Here is an 18617-nt window from a genome sequence, read left to right as displayed (position 1 = left end):
GAAATTGGAAAAGCACCAAATAAATGAGCTAGATCTAGAAAAACTGCAGCAAACCAGACCCAAAACTAGTAGAAGAGAAATAATTAAAATTAGAGAGGAAATCAAGAGAATTGAATTAAAAAAAATTACAAAAGATCAGCAAAATGAAGAGCTGCTTTTTTTTGAAAAAATAAACCAAATTGACACCCCATTGGCCCAACTAACTAAAAACAAGAACAACATCAATAAAATCAGAGATGAAAAAGGGAATGTAATAGCAGACACCACAGAAATAAGGAGTCATTAGAAATTACTACAAAGAGTTGAATGCCAACAAGCAGGGGAATCTAGCAGAAATGGATAGATTGCTGGACACATACAACCTACCTAAATTGAACTATGAAGACAAAGAAAACCTAAACAGACTCATAAGCAAGTCAGAAATTGAAGCATTAATAAAGGCCCTCCCTCCAAAAAATGCCAAGGACCAGACAAATTCACTGCTGAATTCTACCAGACATTTAAAGAAGAACTAACTCCAATTCTCCTCAAACTATTTAAAACAATTGAAAGAGAGGGAATGCTCCCACATTCTTTCTATGGCACCAGCATCACCTTAATTCCTGAACCTGAAAAAGATGTAGCCAAGAGAATTACAGACCAATTTCCCTGATGAACATAGATGCAAAAATACTCAATAAATTTCTGGCTAATAGAATGCAACAACATATCAGAAAGATCATCCACCCAGACCAAGTGGGATTTATCCCTGGTATGCAGGGATGGTTCATTGTTCACAAATCAATCAAGGTGATACACCACATTAACAAACTGCAGAAGAAAAACCATATGATTATCTCAATAGATGCAGAGAAAGCATTTGATAAAATACAACACCCTTTCATGATGAAAACTCTAAACAAATTGGGTATAAAAGGAACATTCCGCAACACAATCAAGGTAATTTATGAAAAATCCAAGGCTGATATCATATGGGGAAAAGTTTGAAGCATTTCCACTGAGATCTGTTACCAGACAGGGATGCCCACTCTCACCATTGCTATTCAATATAGTACTGGAAGTTTTAGCCAGAGCCATTAGGCAAGAAAAAGAAATTAAAGGGATACATATTGGGAAGGAAGAATTAAAATTATCCCTCTTTGCAGACAATATGATCCTTTATTTAGGGGATCCAAAGAACTCTACTAAGAGACTACTGGAACTCATCGAAAAGTTTGGCAAAGTAGCAGGATATAAAATCAATGCACAAAAATCAACATCTTTTCTATAAACAGACAATGCCATGGCTGAGAAAGAACTTCTATCTATCTCATTCAAAATAGCAACAATAAAAACGCAAATGCCTTGGAATAAACTTAGCTAAGGATATCAAAGACATCTATGATGAGAATTACAAAACTTTAAAGAAAGAGAAGAGGATACCAAAAAGTGGGAAAATCTTCTATGCTCATGGATTGGAAGAATCAATATCATCAAAATGTCCATTCTTCCAAAAGCAATTTATAGATTCAATGCAATACCAATCAAAATACCAAAGACATTCTTCTCAGATCTGGATAAAATGATGCTGAAATTCACATGGAGGCACAGGAGACCTCAAATAGCCAGAAAATCTTGTACAACAAAAACAGAGCCAGAGGCATCACAATACCAGATTTCAAGACATACTACAGACTACAAGGCAGTTGTTATCAAAACACCATGGTACTGATACAGAAACAGATGGCAAGAGTAATGGAACAGAGTAAAAATACTAGACATCAATCCAAACATCTATAGCCAACTTATATTTGATCAAGCAGCTAAAACCAATTCCTGGAGCAAGGACAATCTCCAACAAATGGTGCTGGGAAAACTGGATTTCCACATGCAGAAGTATGAGGCAAAACCCCTACCTGACACCTTACACAAAAATCCACTTAACATGGATTAAAGATCAAAACCACAACCTGAAACCATCAAATTATTAGAGAACATCAGAGAAACTCTGCAAGATATAGGCACAGGCAAAGACTTCTTGGAAAAGACCCCAGAGGCACAGGTAGACAAAGCCAAAATTAACAAATGGGATTACATCAAATTGAGAAGTTTCTGTACTGCAAAAGAAAAGGTCATTAAAGTGAACAGGCAATCAACAGAATGGGAGAAAATAATTGCAAATTATGCAATTGATAAAGGATTAATAACCAGAATCTACAAAGAGATCAACAAATGCCACAACAACAAAACAATCAATCCATTCAAGAGATGGGCCAAGGACCTCAATAGACATTTTTCAAAAGAGGAAATCCAAACAGCCAACAGACACATGAAAAAATGATCAGGATCACTAGCTATAAGGGAAATGCAAATCAAAACCACAATGAGGTTTCACCTCACCCCAGTTAGAATGGCTTATGTACAGAAATCTACCAACAACAGATGCCGGTGAGGATTTGGGGAAAAAGGGACACTAACCCACTGTTGGTGGGAATGCAAACTGGTAAAGCCACTATGGAAGCCAGTCTGGAGATCCCTCAGAAACCTGAATATAACCCTACCATACAACCCAGCCATCCCACTCCTTGGAATTTACCCAAAGGAAATTAAATTGGCAAATAAAAGAGTTGTCTGCACCTCAGTGTTTATTGCAGCTCAATTCACAATAGCTAAGACCTGGAACCAACCCAAATGCCCATCAACAGTAGACTGGATAAAGAAATCATTTGATATGTACTCTGTAGAATACTACTCATCGATAAAAGCAATGAAATCCAGTCATTTACAACAAAATGGAGGAATCTGGAAAACATCATGCTGAATTAATCCAGTCCCAAAGGGACAAATATCATATGTTCTCCCCAATCTGTGACAACTAAGCAAGCACCTACATCGAAAATGGTGGAAGTGAAACTGACACTATGAGGAACAGTGATTTGATCAGCCCTTGTCCTTACTGTCAAGGAAAAACTTACTATTTTATTCTTTTTAGTATTTTCTTTTTCTACTTAATACCATTGGTCAATCTCTTTATTTAACACGCAATTATTCTTAGCAGTTAGAATCCAACTGAAAATTTATCCCTGTTAAACATAAGAGTGGCAATAAAAGAGGGAAGAGATGTACACTTCAGCAGAGGCTCACTTGGACTTACCCCTAAAGGTAAAGCTAAAAATGTCCTATGGACTCCAAATCCCATTAAGTTGGCAGGTACCAATGCCATCTTACTAGCTAAAGTGATCAGTTTAAGTTCATAATTGATCATAAAGATAGTATTAAGTGTCAAAGGGATCACATAAATAAGACCAGTGTCTGCTAATAATACTTGATAGAATTAAAAAGGAGAGAACGACTCAACATGGGAAGCAGTATACAGTATACACAGCAGACTCAGAATGGCAAATGCCCTAAACAGCACTCTGGCCTCAGAATCAGCCCTTAAGGCATTCAGATCTGGCTAAAAAGCTCATGATAGTTTCTCATGGAAAGCCAAGACATTGTGGCAAAAAATGACCTAAATGAAAGATCACTGTGAGATCCCAGCGGAAAAAATGGGCCATCAAAGGAGGAGGTACCTTTCTCTGAATGGAAGGGAGAATTTCCACTTTGATTATGGTCTTGTCTAAATAAGGTCGGGGTTTGTGAACTCAAGAGTCTTCCATAGCCTTGGCAGCTCATGACAAGAGCCTCAGGTTATTACTGATGTCATAAATGTAAGAGTATCAATTGTTAAATCAAAAACAAGAGTCCCTGTGCACTCACTCCCCATGTAGGATCTCTGTGTTTAATGTGTTGTACTATGAGAATTAATGGTAAAAATATTCTTCAAAGAGTACTTTATACTTTGTGTGTCTGTGTGGGTACAAATTGTTGAAATCTTTGCTTAGTATATACTAAGTTGATCTTCTGTATATAAAGATAATTAAAAATAATCTTAATGAAGAATGAGATGGGAAAGGGAATAGGAGGTGGATGATTTTTGAATGGAAGGGTGGTTATGTGGGGGAAAACAGCTATAATCCAAAAGTTGTACTTTCAAAATTTGTATTTATTAAATATGTTTTCTAAAAAAACACATAAAAATTGAATCATGAAAAAATTGAGAAAGAACAGATATTTAGTCTCAAATGACGAAACCTGATTAAAACTAAGTGAAATGTAAAAAAGAAACACTGCAGAGGAGAAATGCAACAGACAGCATCAGCAACATCACTAGTAATGGGAGAAATCAAGAGTGTAGATTACATGACAGTATGAAATGATCACAGAATCCCTTCTGTTATGCCCTTAACAAAAACTGTATAATCCTAACCTAATTATACTGAAATATCAGAAAATATCCAATCAAGGACATTCTGCATGATTGGAATTTAGTCTTCAAAAGATCCATAGTCATTAATGTCAAAGAAAAGGAAGGAACTCCTCCAGATTGAAGAAATATAAGAAAGGCAATAACTAAAAGAAATTCATGGATCTGAATGGGACTCTCTTATTATCAAGGACATCACAAGACATGTAACAAAACTTGAAAAGAATATGCAGATACACAGAATAGTGTTAACTTTGTGATTCTGAGTGTTTTAATGTATTTAGTATGTCCTTACTTATAGGAAATATATTCCAAAGTAGTCAGAGGTGATGGCATAACGTCAGCAGATGACTCCCACTTTCTTTAAGAGGGCAAATTATTTGTACTAAAACTTAATTTTTTTTTAATTTTAGCATTGTTTCCTAAAAGGTAATAAAAATTAAAAAGGAAACATGGAAAGCCATAGGTAAACATAATTTCTCCATGAAGAAGTTGTATGAATCAATGCCTAAAGTTAAAATTACATAATTTTGGTAGCACTATAAAATTATATTGCATCCAAGCAATGGTATTGACACTGGCCAGAGTATCAGTATACCAAAATGATGTCCATCCAAATCATTAGGTTTGTATGTAGTAGCAAAAATTGGCAAATACAAAGAAGCCCTTAATTAATCCCACTAAAGTGTTCCATTCAACTTGGTTTTCTGGGTGCTGTATAATGGCCACCATTTGGACAATTCAGTTTGTAAAAGTTAATCATACTGGTTTTCATTTGCAAAATCTGTGCTAAGTTAGTTATACATCCCAACAGTTTCATGTGCTGCAACTGGCCTGCCATTGGGAACAGAAGTTAAGATGCCGTTTGAAATATCCTGAATCCCTGGTGGAATCCCTAGCAGGACCAGGCTCCCATCCTGATTCCAGCTTCCAATAATGTGTACTCTGGGAAGTGGTGAGTGACAGAACAAGTAATTGGATCCTTGCCACATAAGTAGGATACCTGAATTGAATTCCTGGATCCTGGCTTCAGCACAGCCCACATATATTTCACTGTAGATATATGGGTACTGTACTATTGGAAGGGGGATCTCTCCATTTTCCCCCTCTTTTCCCCTTCCCCTTTTTCTTGCTCCCACCCTTACCACTATCTCTGTCTTTCAAAAAATATAAATTGGAAATACAAAATTTCAATTGTAGGTACATAACACTAAATGTTTTCAATAAATGAAGATTTTCCCACATAATATATTTAAAAAGAAATAACAGGCGTGTTACATAAGCAGTGGTCAGTAAAATTTTATAATATAGAGCATAAGTAAATGGTAACTGTGTTACATAAGCAGTGGTCAGTAATTGTAATACAGAGCATATTTTTTCTTTAAAATGTGTACGTATTCTTTTGACACTTTTAAAAATACATGTTGACTTAAACTGGACTCGTTGGTTCCTAGGTCACTTTTTAAGTTTCTCAGTAGCTGGAAAAAAAAAAAGAATTCCATTTTTTTAATATCAAAGATATCATAATTGACTGCTTAAATCAGTACAAGTTGATAATTTCAAGAAAAATTTGTATATTACTAAAGTACAAAATTACTATTAGACATAATTTGTCTATATTTACACAATGGAATTATTACTGTGAGCTAAATATCAGATCCTGTATTTTTCTTCTTTTTCATTCTTTCCTCAGCTTAACAATGTGATTAAAGATGAAGATAATACTGTACATCTCTAAATAACCATATGCTATGTCTAAAAATATAGATGAAGGGGCCAGCACTACGGCAGAGAGGGTAAAGCCACCACATCCCATATGGGCACCAGTTCAAGTCCCAGCTGCTCCACTTCTGATCCAGCTCTCTACTATGGCTGGGAAAGCAGTAGAAGATGACCCAAGTCCTTGGGCCCCCACACCTGCATGGGAAGACCCAGAGGAAGCTCCTGGCTCCAGCCATTATGGCCAATTGGGGAGGGAACCAGTGGTGGAAGATCCCTCCCTCCCTCTCTCTCTCTCTCTCTCTCTCTCTCTCTACTTCTCTTTATCTCTGTGTGGAACTGTAACTTTTAAATAAATAAATACATCTTTAAAAAATATAGATGAGGCAACTTCCCTATGGGGATAGGAATAAAGTAGGGTACTATCATAACACACAGAGAAGAGAAATTGTTTCTAATTTTATGTCATTACTGTAGGTTTTTTTAGTGGCAGTGGCATGGAAGTTGACAGTACAAGGAAAAAATATACCTGATAGATGGAAAGCAGACTGAATGCAAAGAGAGAGAGCTCAGGAAGAGAACTTGTGGTATCATAAGTAGGCTGGTTAGTCTTGACAAATGGATTAGTGCTTTGGTTCCTTGCTAAGGATTTTGGAAACTTACTTGAGGGTAAAAGTCAATGAGCCCAGATGTTAAGTCTACTGTCAAGCAGCTGCTTATGAACTGTCATTGCTTGAGTGGCTATGACAAGGACTTGAGACGGCCCTTATGTCACCACAATGCACTTAAGAAGCTGATGATGCCACTGTCTTCTGAAAACAGCTTTCGTATGTAGGCTGACAGTATCACAGAGACAGCATAAGCGTACGAAGTGTAGAGTCAGAAAAAGAGAGGCCCATAAACCTTTTTGAGATATTTTTTAAGCTATGGGATATGAAGACTATATGATAAATATATTCCTCATTATAATGTTGATATGTTCACATAGTTCATTAGCTTTATGTGAAGTAGTGAAACAAAAATAAAAAGGGATGCTGCTTGCTACTTACAGTTTATGTCATAAATCAATGCATTCACAAAATTTGACAACATACCTCCATCTCGTTTGCTAATTAAATTGTGTTGTGCTTTCCACATCTGAAACAAGGCAAATTTTATGTATAATATTTAAGTTAAACTAGTTACATTATCATGGGAATAAAGTATCAGTTAAAAATATGGTCCTTAATTCTTTTAAAGACTAGACCACACTTGAAGCTGGCTTAAATAGAAAAACAGTCACATATATTAAACAAAATTCCTAGTGATTTTATGTTAACCCAATAGGAAAATATGATTAAAAAGTACATTTAGCATTAATCTGTTTCATACATATTATTTTAGAAAGGTGGCATTTAATTAGTACAAAGGTTAAAACAAGTCAAGTCAGATTTTACAATAAGTGAATGACTGTACTTACTAGAACAACTCTGTACTTTATAAAAGATGATTTTTTTCACTTTCATGTGTTTCCATTAACTGAATTTTCCATTACCCACTTCTAGAAAAACTCATTTTAAAGTATTCCATGGTATTTTCATCATGGAATATTAAGCAAATAAGTAAAGAAAGTGGTATTGTCATAATGTCATGTAAAAATTCTACTGGGAAAATATTAGATAATAAAACTATCCTGTGTATATTATAACACAACAGTACTGTATTCATATGGACATGAGTATTCAGAAAATTCTACTTTTCAAATTCAATTGTTAGATGCATGACTTTCTAGAATGAGAAATAAGGAAACCAATGTATAACACTTTAATTTTCATTTCTTTTAGGAAGTTAGCAATGGGGCATGCATTGTAGACCAGCAAGGTAAGCAGCTTCTCTGATGCTAGCATCCTGTATTAAGGCATCGACTGCTCCACTCTCATTGCAGCTCTCTGATAATGCACCTGGGAAAGCAGCGAAAGACAGCCTGAGTGTTTGGGCCCCTGACACCCATGTAGGAGACCTGGGTGGAGTTCCAGGCTCTGGCTTTGGCCAGGCCCAGCCTTGTCCATTGTGTCCATTTGGGGAGTGAAGAAGCAAATGAACCTCTCTGTCTCTCCCTCCTTCTCTCTATCTCTGCCTTTAAAATAAATGTTGTAAAAATGTAGTCAAATTTTGAAACATTTGTTTTTTAAGTTTGATCTTATTTTTTAAAAATTATTTAATATAAACACATTTCATACAGTTCACAAATACAGTTCTAAGAAGTTATTAATTTTAATTATCCACTTAATTATGAAATGTGAAGAAATATTTCAAAATATATTGCAGCTGTCTCTAGAATATTCTTACTTAAATATTTTATATAAAATTTATTATCTAATAAAATATCTCAACAGGCTTTAAATACTCCTACACATGACATAATGAATAGTTCATGGAGATCATGATAAATGATAAAGTAATAGAAATACCTTCATTCTGGCATGAAGGCAAATTTTGTTGACTCCTATATTTTTCAATGTTCTGAAAACATCTTTCCCATAAAGTTGAGGTGTCAAGATCCTGAAGGGCAAACTTTAGAAATTGAACAATGAGTCAACAGCATCACCAAGTAGAATATGGGGGGAAAATAACTCACTACAATATGTTGGAAAGAACAGTTACTGGTAGAATCTTATGTTATCATAAATAAAAATTACATAAAGTATAAGTCACATTCTTACATAATTTGAATGAAGGAACTACCAATGTAATATTATTTTCCTCAATAGTTCTCCTATATATATATTTCCTATGTATAATAGATGATATTATCTTATATTACACTCAAAAATATTTAATAGTATACGTTTTACATAGATAAAATGAGACGTCCTTCTTGAAAAGTTCCTTACTTTCATGTTAAAGAAACTGTAACTTTATAGAGGACATTTTTGTAAACCAATTTCAGCAAGATCATATGTGTTTTTAGATGACATGATTTATGTGGACAAACCTAAACACTCCACCAAAAAGCTGTTAGAATTGATAAACCAATTCAGTAAAGTTGCAAGTTACAAAATAAATATACAAAATCAAGTGCTTTTTCTAGGTTAATGATGAACTCACAGAAAAAGAAATCAAGAAAGAAATTTCATTCACTGTCAAAAAAGAAAAAAGAAATTTCATTCACAATAGGCACCAAAAAATCAACTGTTTAGGAATAAATTGAACCAAAGAAGTGAAAGGTTTATGCAATGAAAAGTATCAAACATTGAAGAAGAGGTCATTAAGGACTCCAAAAAAAAAATGGAAAGATACCACTTTCTCAGGGATTGAAAGATTCAAAATCATTAAAATGTCTATTCTATATAAGCAATCTACAGATTCAATGCAATCCCTATCAAACTACCAATGACATTCTTTACAAAACTAGTAAAAGCAATCCTAAAATTTGTATGGAATCACAAAAGATCCAGAATATCCAAAGCAATCCTGAATGAGAAAAGTCAAGCTGGAGGCATCTACCTGACTTCAAAGCATACTACAAAGCTATAATGATCAAAGCAGCATAGTACTGGCATAAAAACCAATACATCTCTGTGAGTGAGATCCCAGTGTAAAGAACAGATCATCAAAGATGGAGGTACCTTTCTCTGAAGGGAGGAGAGAACTTCCACTTTGACTATGACCTTGTCTAAATATGATCAGAGTCAGTGAACTCAAAAGGCTTCCATAGCTTGGCAACTTATGACAAGAGCCTAGGGTGATTACTGATGCCATAAACAAGAGTGTCAATTTGTTAAGTCAAACAACAGGAGTCACTGTGCACTTACTCCTCATGTAGGATCTCTGTCCTTAATGTGCTGTACATTGTGATTTAATGCTATAACTAGTACTCAAACAGTACTTTACACTTTGTGTTTCTGTGTGGGTGCAGACTGATGAAATCTTTACTTAATTTATACTAAATTGATCTTCTGTATATAAAGATAATTGAAAATGAATCTTGATGTGAATGGAAGGGGAGAGAAAGTGGGGAAGGGGAGGGTTGTGGGTGGGAGGGAAATTATGGGGGGGGGGGAGCCATTGTAATCCATAGCTGTACTTTGGAAATCTATATTCATTAAATAAAAGTTAAAAAAAAACCCAATGCATAGAATGATGGAACTGAACAGAGCCCAGAAATTAATCCGCATACATATAAGCCAACTGATTTTTGACTAAAGTGCTCAGACCAAACAGTGGAAGTAAGGATAGTCTCTTGAACAAATGGTGCAGGCAAAACTGGATTGATATGTGTAGAAGAATGAAATTAGATCCATACCTATCACCATATTCAAAAATAAACTCAAGATGGAGAAAAGACTTAAATTTTAGACCTGAGACTATGAAGTTGCTGGAAGAACACATAGCAAAATCACTCCAAGACATTGCTGTAGGGGATGGCTTATTGGATAAGATCCCCAAGCACAGCCAACAAAAGCAGAACTAAATAAATGGGACTCTGTCAGACTCAACAGCTTTTGCACAGCAAAGAAAATAATCAATAGAGTGAAGAGACATCCAAAACAATGGGGAAATATTTGCAAATCACTTTTCTGACAAAGGATATTAATTCCAGATATATCAGTAACTTTAAAATCTCAACAATAAATAATCCAATTGAGAAATGGGCAAAGGACTTTAATAGTTCTCAAAAGAAGAAATACAAATGGCCAACAAATATATGAAAACAGGCTCAGCATCCCAAGCCATCAGGGAAATGCAAATCAAAACCACAATGAGATATCACCTCACCCCTGTCAGAATGGCTAAAATCCAAAACAGAGAGCAACAAGTGCTGGTGAGGATGTAGAGAAAGGGGAACACTTATACACTATTGGTGGAAATATAAATTACTGAAGCCACTGTGGAAAATAGTGTGGAGATATCTGAAAGCAAAAAACAAACTAGAACTAGATTTGCCATATGATCCAACAATCCCACATTGGGTATATCTCAAAGACTTGAATACTATTAAGAGATGCCTTCATACATATGTTCATAGGAGCTCTTCATAAGAGCCAACATTGGGAATCATTGAAGGTGTCCACCATCAGAAAAATGGATAAAGAAAATGTGGTAGATATACACAATGGAATATTATTCAGGTATAAAGAAGAGAAGGAAATTCTACCATCTGAAGCAAAATGGATGCCACTGGAGGACATCATGATGACTGAAATAAACCAGACCTAGAAAAACAAATACTGCATGCTCTCCTTTATTTGTAGGGGATGAAATTAAAAATAAAATAGAAGAAAAAAGAAATGTCTCTGTGTTAGCATTATTGAAAATACTGTTTTGTAAATTTTGTTATATATCTTTGTGAAACCAGTGGTTAAATGTGTTATATTACTCTAGTTTCAATGATCTGTGACTACTTCAAAATTTATTGTATATTATTTTTATACCCATTGTCTATTTTTCCCTCTAAACTAGGGTCTTTTACTTTTTAAACTTCTTATTCTGGGAAGTGTTAAGCCTTCGTACTGTAATGTAAATTTGAAACGTTATCTCAAAAACTAAAAAAAAGGGGGGGAGGAAAAAGTTTGGGAGGGAGAGATGGGGAGATTGTAAAGGTGGAGGGGAAAGTTATTAGGTCCTCAGGATTACATGTACAAAGTAAAATGAGTCTTTTAAAAACTAATTAAAAGTTAATATCAAAAAATACTTAAAATTTTTAGAAATTTTAATGCAATCAATAAACCCCAGGATTGGGGGAAAAATGAATACATGGATGATGGGCATTGTGGTGTGACAGGATGACATCAGAGTATCTAGGGATCAGATTTCATCCATTATTCAATTCCAGCTTCTTACTGGTGTGCCTGCATGGCAGCAGATTATGGCAATGATGCCTGGGTTTATGCTACACTTGTTAGAGACCCAGATGGAGTTCCAGGCTCTTGATTCAGCCTGGTCCAGTCCTGGTAGTTGCCAACATTCAGGGAGTGAACCACTGGATGGAAGATTTCTTGCTCTCCCTGTTGCTCTATCATTCACATATATAGATGGATGGATGGGTGGATGGCTAGCTGAATGTTAAAGTAATGGGTACTTGTAGAAGTGGCTTCCCTTTACAAAAATTCTCCTCCAGGCTTTCTTTCATTCTTTACTGCTTGACACCAGATATGACAGCTGAGGCTAACTGCCTTTGAGAACCAGGTAAGATATACAATCTCATAGTGTAAAACCAAATATCCAGAGCATAGGGAGGGATCTTCCCTTCAAAGAGCAATTAGTCAAAGGGTCTTGAGTGTTGAATACTGTTTTCATCCTTACTGGTAGGAGGTTGCTGTGGTTCAGCTCATACCCACAAGTGAAAACTTACAAATATTAGATGACCTTTTAAAAGACACTTTCATGGCAGGTATTTGGTGCAGAGCTTAAAATGCTGCTTGAGTCACCTGAGTCCAGTGTCAGATGACCAATTTATGTGCAGGCTGCTGCAATTCCAATGAACTCAGAAAGGGAAAGGGAGTGCCACTTGCTACCTAAAAGTCAACAATTCCAACAAGAAAAATTACTGAAAAGATCAATAAGAAACCAAAATGGCAATGCGTTTTTCTCCCTTGAGTTTGCAGTCTTTCTGAAAATTCTTTTTAAATAACAGCTTAAAGATGCAGAAGAGTTGGAGGGATATTTCAGAAAGTGAACTCCATAGCAGTAACAAAGCACATCAAATACAGAAACAAATGTACTCACTCAGTAATGATGTACTGACAGGCTATGGCTAAATTATACTTGAGATTGCTGCTCAGAAAATAATGCAGCATTGACTTTTAGAGATTAATTTCATAGCTATGAACACTGCACATATGCACACCTCTCTATAGTTTTTCAGTGATTATTGGTATGTTTAAATTATAGTTTTGGCATCCTGCTGTATTTGAGGGAGAACTCAAATCTTTTATAAATCAGTATGTGGGACTGGCACTGTGGCACAGCAAGTTAAGCTGCTGCCTGCAGCTCTGGCATCCCATATGTGTGTGAGTTCAAATCCTGACTGCTCTGCTTCCATGCAGTCTATTTCCCTGATAATGTGCTTGGGAAAGCAGTGGAAGATGGTCCAAGTGTTTGTAAGCTGTCACCCATGTCGGGAACATGGAAGAAGCTCCTGGCTCCTGGCCTCAGCTTGGCCAAACCCCAGCCATTGTGGTCATTCAAAGAGTGAACCAGTGGATGGAAGATTGATTTGTATCTCTACCTCTCTTCTCTCTGTAATTCTGTCCATCACATAAATATTTTAAGAAGTAGGAAATATGCACTGAATTTAAACAAAATCAAGTTAGTTTGCCCATTTAAACTGTTGTAGTTCAAGATAGAATTATAAATATTTTAACATACAGAGGATATTATACTTGCCAGTTTATAAATTACATTATTTTTTATAATTTTGCAAATATTTTTACAGTTTTACAAGTATTAAATACATGTATTTTGTTGCAGAGAAAAGAATTTGGAAACAGTTTCTTGACAAGCAGATAAGTTTTACCCTATAAAAACTGGTCTCAATATTTTATATTTCAAGGGTCAACAAAGATTTCTATATGCAAAATATCCAATCAGTGGATAATTTTCAGACTAATTTTCATTCTGTTATTTTATAATAATGTATTTGTATAACAAAAAATAAAATTATAGAATCACTCATACACAGGCCAAAACATGCTAGGATTAAATTAGAATTCCAGTTTGGAATGAAAATTTAGCAAAAAACATACATGTAGCAATTTATTATCACTGTAATTGTGTTAAGTGGCAAGGTTAAACTTCATATAATGGCGAGAGATTCAAAAAATGCTCAATGTCAGGAATATGGAGAACCCTTGCTTTAACAACAGTCATAGTGAAATCATAGGCAAAAGCATTAACTTATGATTTTTCTTAAAATTAGAATATGCTGATAGATCCTATGAATAATACAAAATACTCAACTCTTAAAAATAAAAGAGATGGGTAAAATAATTCAGTTATTTTCTTAATGTGTTGCTTTCTGGAATCAAAGCTAAAATCTGTTAATTTGGTTGTATAGATGTCCCATTCATAACCCTACTCTTTTCTATCATTTAGATAGTATGTTATCACCTCTCATAATATTATTAGATTTTTCCAAGTAGAAATAACTCAATCTGCCACAACGGTAGAAAACATGTGTTTTTGCAAATAAGGATTTTGTGAACAATGGAAAAATGCATAGAAACTCTTCCAAGGCATTTTGCAGTGGTGTATTGTGATAGAATAGTGATTTTTACCTAAGTCTAGTATGATTTTGCAAATTATTGCCTCATTAAGAAACCAAGTATATTGTGGACCTACTATAAGCTTAAAATAAACTACTTAAAATTTTCTAGAAATATTAAAAAATAAGCACTGGTTTTATTTAAAAAAAAGTGGGGATATATTTCCTGAAAAAAAATCTTCCATTATTCTCACATATGTATGTATTCTTTCATCATCTATTGTAAAATCATATATCACCTTAATTTTCTGGTCATAATTACTACCAATGTTTCATATTTGCATCATGATTAACACTGTACAGAAGTATTTAGCATTCATTTTTATTTCATATTCTGTAGCCCATTTTTATGACTCTGAAGCACTTACACCCAGATTCTTTCCTTTTGTTTTTCAGAACAGAATGAAACTAAGCTCACAAAATGGTGAAAAAAACAGCTGTGATCTTATAATTTATGAACAAAAAAGTCATTATATGTGTCTCCATTTAAGATTTTTGCTGCAATGCTAAGAAAATTTGAATATGCTAGACTATGATTTATCATCAAGTCAACTTAGAAAACAAAGTTGAGGGGCCAGAGTAATGGTACAATGTATTAAGGTGCAGTTGGCAATGCTGGCATCCAGTATTAGACCCAGTTTGAGTCTTGGCTGCTCTGATTCTGACCCAATGTCCCACTAATACATCTGGTAAAGACAATGAAGTTGGTCCAGACAACTACCTCCTATATGGGAGATAAGGATGGCTTCTGGCTTCAGATTGGCCCAGACCTGGCTATTACAGCCACTTGGGGAGTAAACCAATGGTGGCAAGATCTCGCTTTCTCTTTCTCTCTTCCTCCCCATTCTTACTGTCTATCTCCTTCTAATTGGCTTTCAAATAAATAAACATTAAAAGTAAACCAGGCTGAGCCATCATTCAAAATGGGCTTTTGCAATTTTTCTCTGAAATAAAGATATCTTAAATAGGATTCCAAGTATAAATCATGTGTATTGATGGAAATATTTTAAGAAGACACAAATAAAGTCTAGCTGCTATTTGTAGTTATTTATTTTCTTTCAATATAATTGTTTTATTATTTGTAATGTCCCCCCAATCATAAAAATGTCAACATTCGGTAAATGTGTTAAATGGGGTCAACAGGGTTTTAACAACTTTAAAATTGGTACAATGTTCCACAATCAGATCCAATTTAAGTTGCCAGAAATGGACTGTGATCATTGTCACCACATGGTTGGATTGGAAGGTCTGTGTTACATCTCCAATGGAGAATGACAATATGTGGCTTTATATAGGATCCTGGATAGAAAAACATAATGGATTCTGTTGATGTAGTTGCAATTTAAAGATCTGATATCATTGCCATCATAATGATCAACAATTCAAGTGATGGATAAGATAGGCATAAGTGAACTTCCTTTTAAATAATGCAATTATATATTTGATTTAACTGCTTAAAATCTATTGTACAATTACCAGGCAACAGATTCATTTTATAAAAGTTGAACTAAACTTGCTATAAGTAAGGCAGTAATTCAGGATGTGTTCTTATGGAAGAAAATGATCAAAAGCATCTGCCTTGGATTACTTTTTTAATGTTCATTTCTTTTCAGCTACTTGAAAGGCAGAGTGACAGTGAGACAAAGAGAGATGCTTCATCTGACAGCTTACTCTCCATATGCCCAAAATAGCTAAGGCTGGATTAGGCTGAATCCAGGAAGCTGAAAACTCATTTGAACCTCTTTCATGGGTGACAGGGGCCCAAGCACCTGAACCATCATCTGCTACTTCCCAGGATGCATTGGCAGGAAGCTAGATTGGAAGTGGAGGATCCAGACACAAAGTAGTACTCAGATATGGGCCAAGGACATCTCCAGGATGACCCAAGTCACTGCACCACAACACTCACCCCTGGACTCTTTAAATAATGAACACCCATCTGTGATGAAATGTTTGCTAATCATTCACTATGATTAGAAGTGTAAAATGTGATGGTGCACAAAACTTAAAAGTGTCTTGGACCACAAATGAAAATCAAGTTAAAACTATGTTAGCAGATCTCAAAGTATATCTTTAGTTACTAGGTAAAAATATTCAATTATCAAAACCTAACTTAAAGCAGTTTTGAAATATTTGTAAATATGTCAGTTTGGTTGTATTTGTTAAGTTTATCAAATAGTTGCAAAATATTGAGGATGGCACTGTGGCATAGTGGACTAAGCCTCTGCCTGCAGTGTTGGAATCCCATACAGGTGCTGGTTCTTGTCCCCATTGCCCCTCTTCTGAGCCAGCTCACTGTTATTGCCTGGGAAAGCAGTGGAAGATGGTCAAGGTGCTTGGACCCCTGCACCTACATGAGAGACCTGGAGAAAGCCACTGGTTTCTGACTTCAGATTGGCTAGGCTCCAGCTTTTGCACCCATCTGGGGAGTGAATCGCAAATGGAAGATCTCTCTGTCTCTCCCTCTGTCTGTAACTCTGCTTCTCAAATAAATAAATATATATTTAAAAAATAGCTGCAACATGCATTTCATGTCTACATTAATGAGGATAATTACAACCATTACTAGCATACATATGTCAATCAAACTAAGTACTTCAACAAATTAAAAATAAGAATAATATGAACAACCTGAAACCCAAGGGGAAAGAGGCAATATATCTAACCGTGTCCAAAGACTCTGCCGTGTTGTGATGTGAAGCCTGAGTTGCTGAAGTAGGAGTCTCCAAGTTTTGTTGTGGAGTAAGATCTCTGCTGAGCCAGAAACTATTAGCACAACTTCCAACGCTATGTGACGCTACCGAAGTTTGCGTAGTAACAGACTTGGTTAATGTTCCAGTCTGTTGTTTCTCCAGGAGAAAATTTTTAGTTCTGACCTCTGCTAACACTTCCTTAGCTCTGTGAAGATTGAAAGGACCAATGTTTAGTATTTCATTTTCCCCTTAATAATTCTTACATGAATTTCATTTTTTAAAAGTAAGAGTCAATGGGCATGCCAAATAAACAGTGTTTTAATACTGAAAATGTGTCAGAACAAAGTTTTTGTATAATTAAGTTCTTTTAATTTTTAAAGTTAAAAATTTCACAACATGACTCAAACCCAGTACAAGGGAGAAGGATGCCTGTCAATGCTGTATCACTGATCCGGTGACATCTGCTTCCTCGCAAAAGGCTCTATTCTCAAAATCCTTGCACATGCCATTAGAAATATTTTATTTAAATAACAATTTTGATATAATGGATGTTGATTTCTTCGATGCTAGTAAACATTTTCTAATATATAAATATTTCAAAATGTCATGTTTTGCCACTTAAATATATAAAACAGTAACTTTTTAAAAAGGATAGAAATCATTGTATTGAAAACTAAGAGATTTAGAATACCAGCAAAGACATTTTCAGGTGCTTACTTTCAACAGCCCTGCTTCTTTTACCCACTTTTTGGGAGAAATTAAGCAAATGCTTGATTTTTGGCATTGAGAGATAATTCAGAACAACAATGACTGTGGGGAATGAGATAGCCAAGTAAGTATTCAGCAACAACTAAAGCAGCTAGGAAGACGTCAAAGGTGGCACTTGCTCTTTCTTTCTTCCAGACACTATACTTTCCTTCCTCTCTTTCTTAATCTTTCTCGAGGCATCCTTTAGTGGTAATACCAATGATCACAATCAAGGAAAGGTAACTAGACAAGTGCCATATTGTACCAACAGGTGGAGGAGGGGGAGGAAGAGATGCTAGACACTTAAGTTGTAATCTTGAACTTAAGTTAACAGAGTTGTTAACATTTACATAAATTGTTCTCCACTAAAAATTTACTGGTAATTTCATTTACTAACATTATTTTCCAAAATCACTTTGTCTAGGTAGATTATATCCTTACTAATCTCAGGAATCTGTTTCACTAAGAATTATGCTTTAGTGGCAAATTAGCAAATGTAAGCTATTGTCTGCAATTCTATGTTTTGACTTACTCATTCACTTGCTTTGAAAAAGCTTCTGCAACCTGAATGACCTCATCTTGTTTGCTTATCAACGCTTCAAATCCCTCTAGAAGGAGTTGCTTATATTCCTGAGGAGCTTTCATTTTGGAGAGTTTAGATATCCCAGCATGGATTCTGTGTTCTTTTTGTATACTTTTTGAAATGTCATCGCTCTCCATTAGATACTCTGAACTTTTTTGACATGATGCTTTTTTCTAAAGCAAAATAAAAAGGCAATTTAAAAAATCACTAAAATATATATTAATGTTTTTATTTCTTTTAGTTTTGAATCAGTGATTCTGAGCGAAATTTTAAAGTAAGAAACAAGCCAAAGTTTAAAATATTTATCTTCAATACACATTGACTGAAATTTGAATTATAATG

General features: G+C 35.0%; 1 protein-coding gene across 4 annotated transcripts in view; it reads right to left on the bottom strand.

Annotated features, from left to right (window-relative positions):
* The window catches only part of LOC133754506 (ankyrin repeat domain-containing protein 26-like), a 71234-nt gene that overhangs the window by 8797 nt on the left and 43820 nt on the right, over positions 1-18617 (bottom strand). For 2 of the 4 annotated variants that reach the window (XM_062184972.1, XM_062184971.1), the window contains exons 7-9: positions 18225-18448; positions 16919-17150; positions 7102-7144 (exon numbers count right to left, since the gene is read on the bottom strand). In XM_062184972.1, the coding sequence (XP_062040956.1) occupies positions 7102-7144; positions 16919-17150; positions 18225-18448 (499 nt within the window). The remainder of the gene's footprint in view (positions 1-7101; positions 7145-16918; positions 17151-18224; positions 18449-18617) is intronic. The other 2 variants (XM_062184969.1, XM_062184970.1) reach the window with 1 other exon arrangement.

This window comes from Lepus europaeus, unplaced genomic scaffold (assembly GCF_033115175.1).
Source record: "Lepus europaeus isolate LE1 unplaced genomic scaffold, mLepTim1.pri SCAFFOLD_119, whole genome shotgun sequence".
In the NCBI taxonomy this organism is placed as follows: domain Eukaryota; kingdom Metazoa; phylum Chordata; class Mammalia; order Lagomorpha; family Leporidae; genus Lepus; species Lepus europaeus.
The sequence above is the reverse complement of the archived record's forward strand: the minus strand, read 5'-3'. Positions and strand labels throughout refer to the sequence as shown.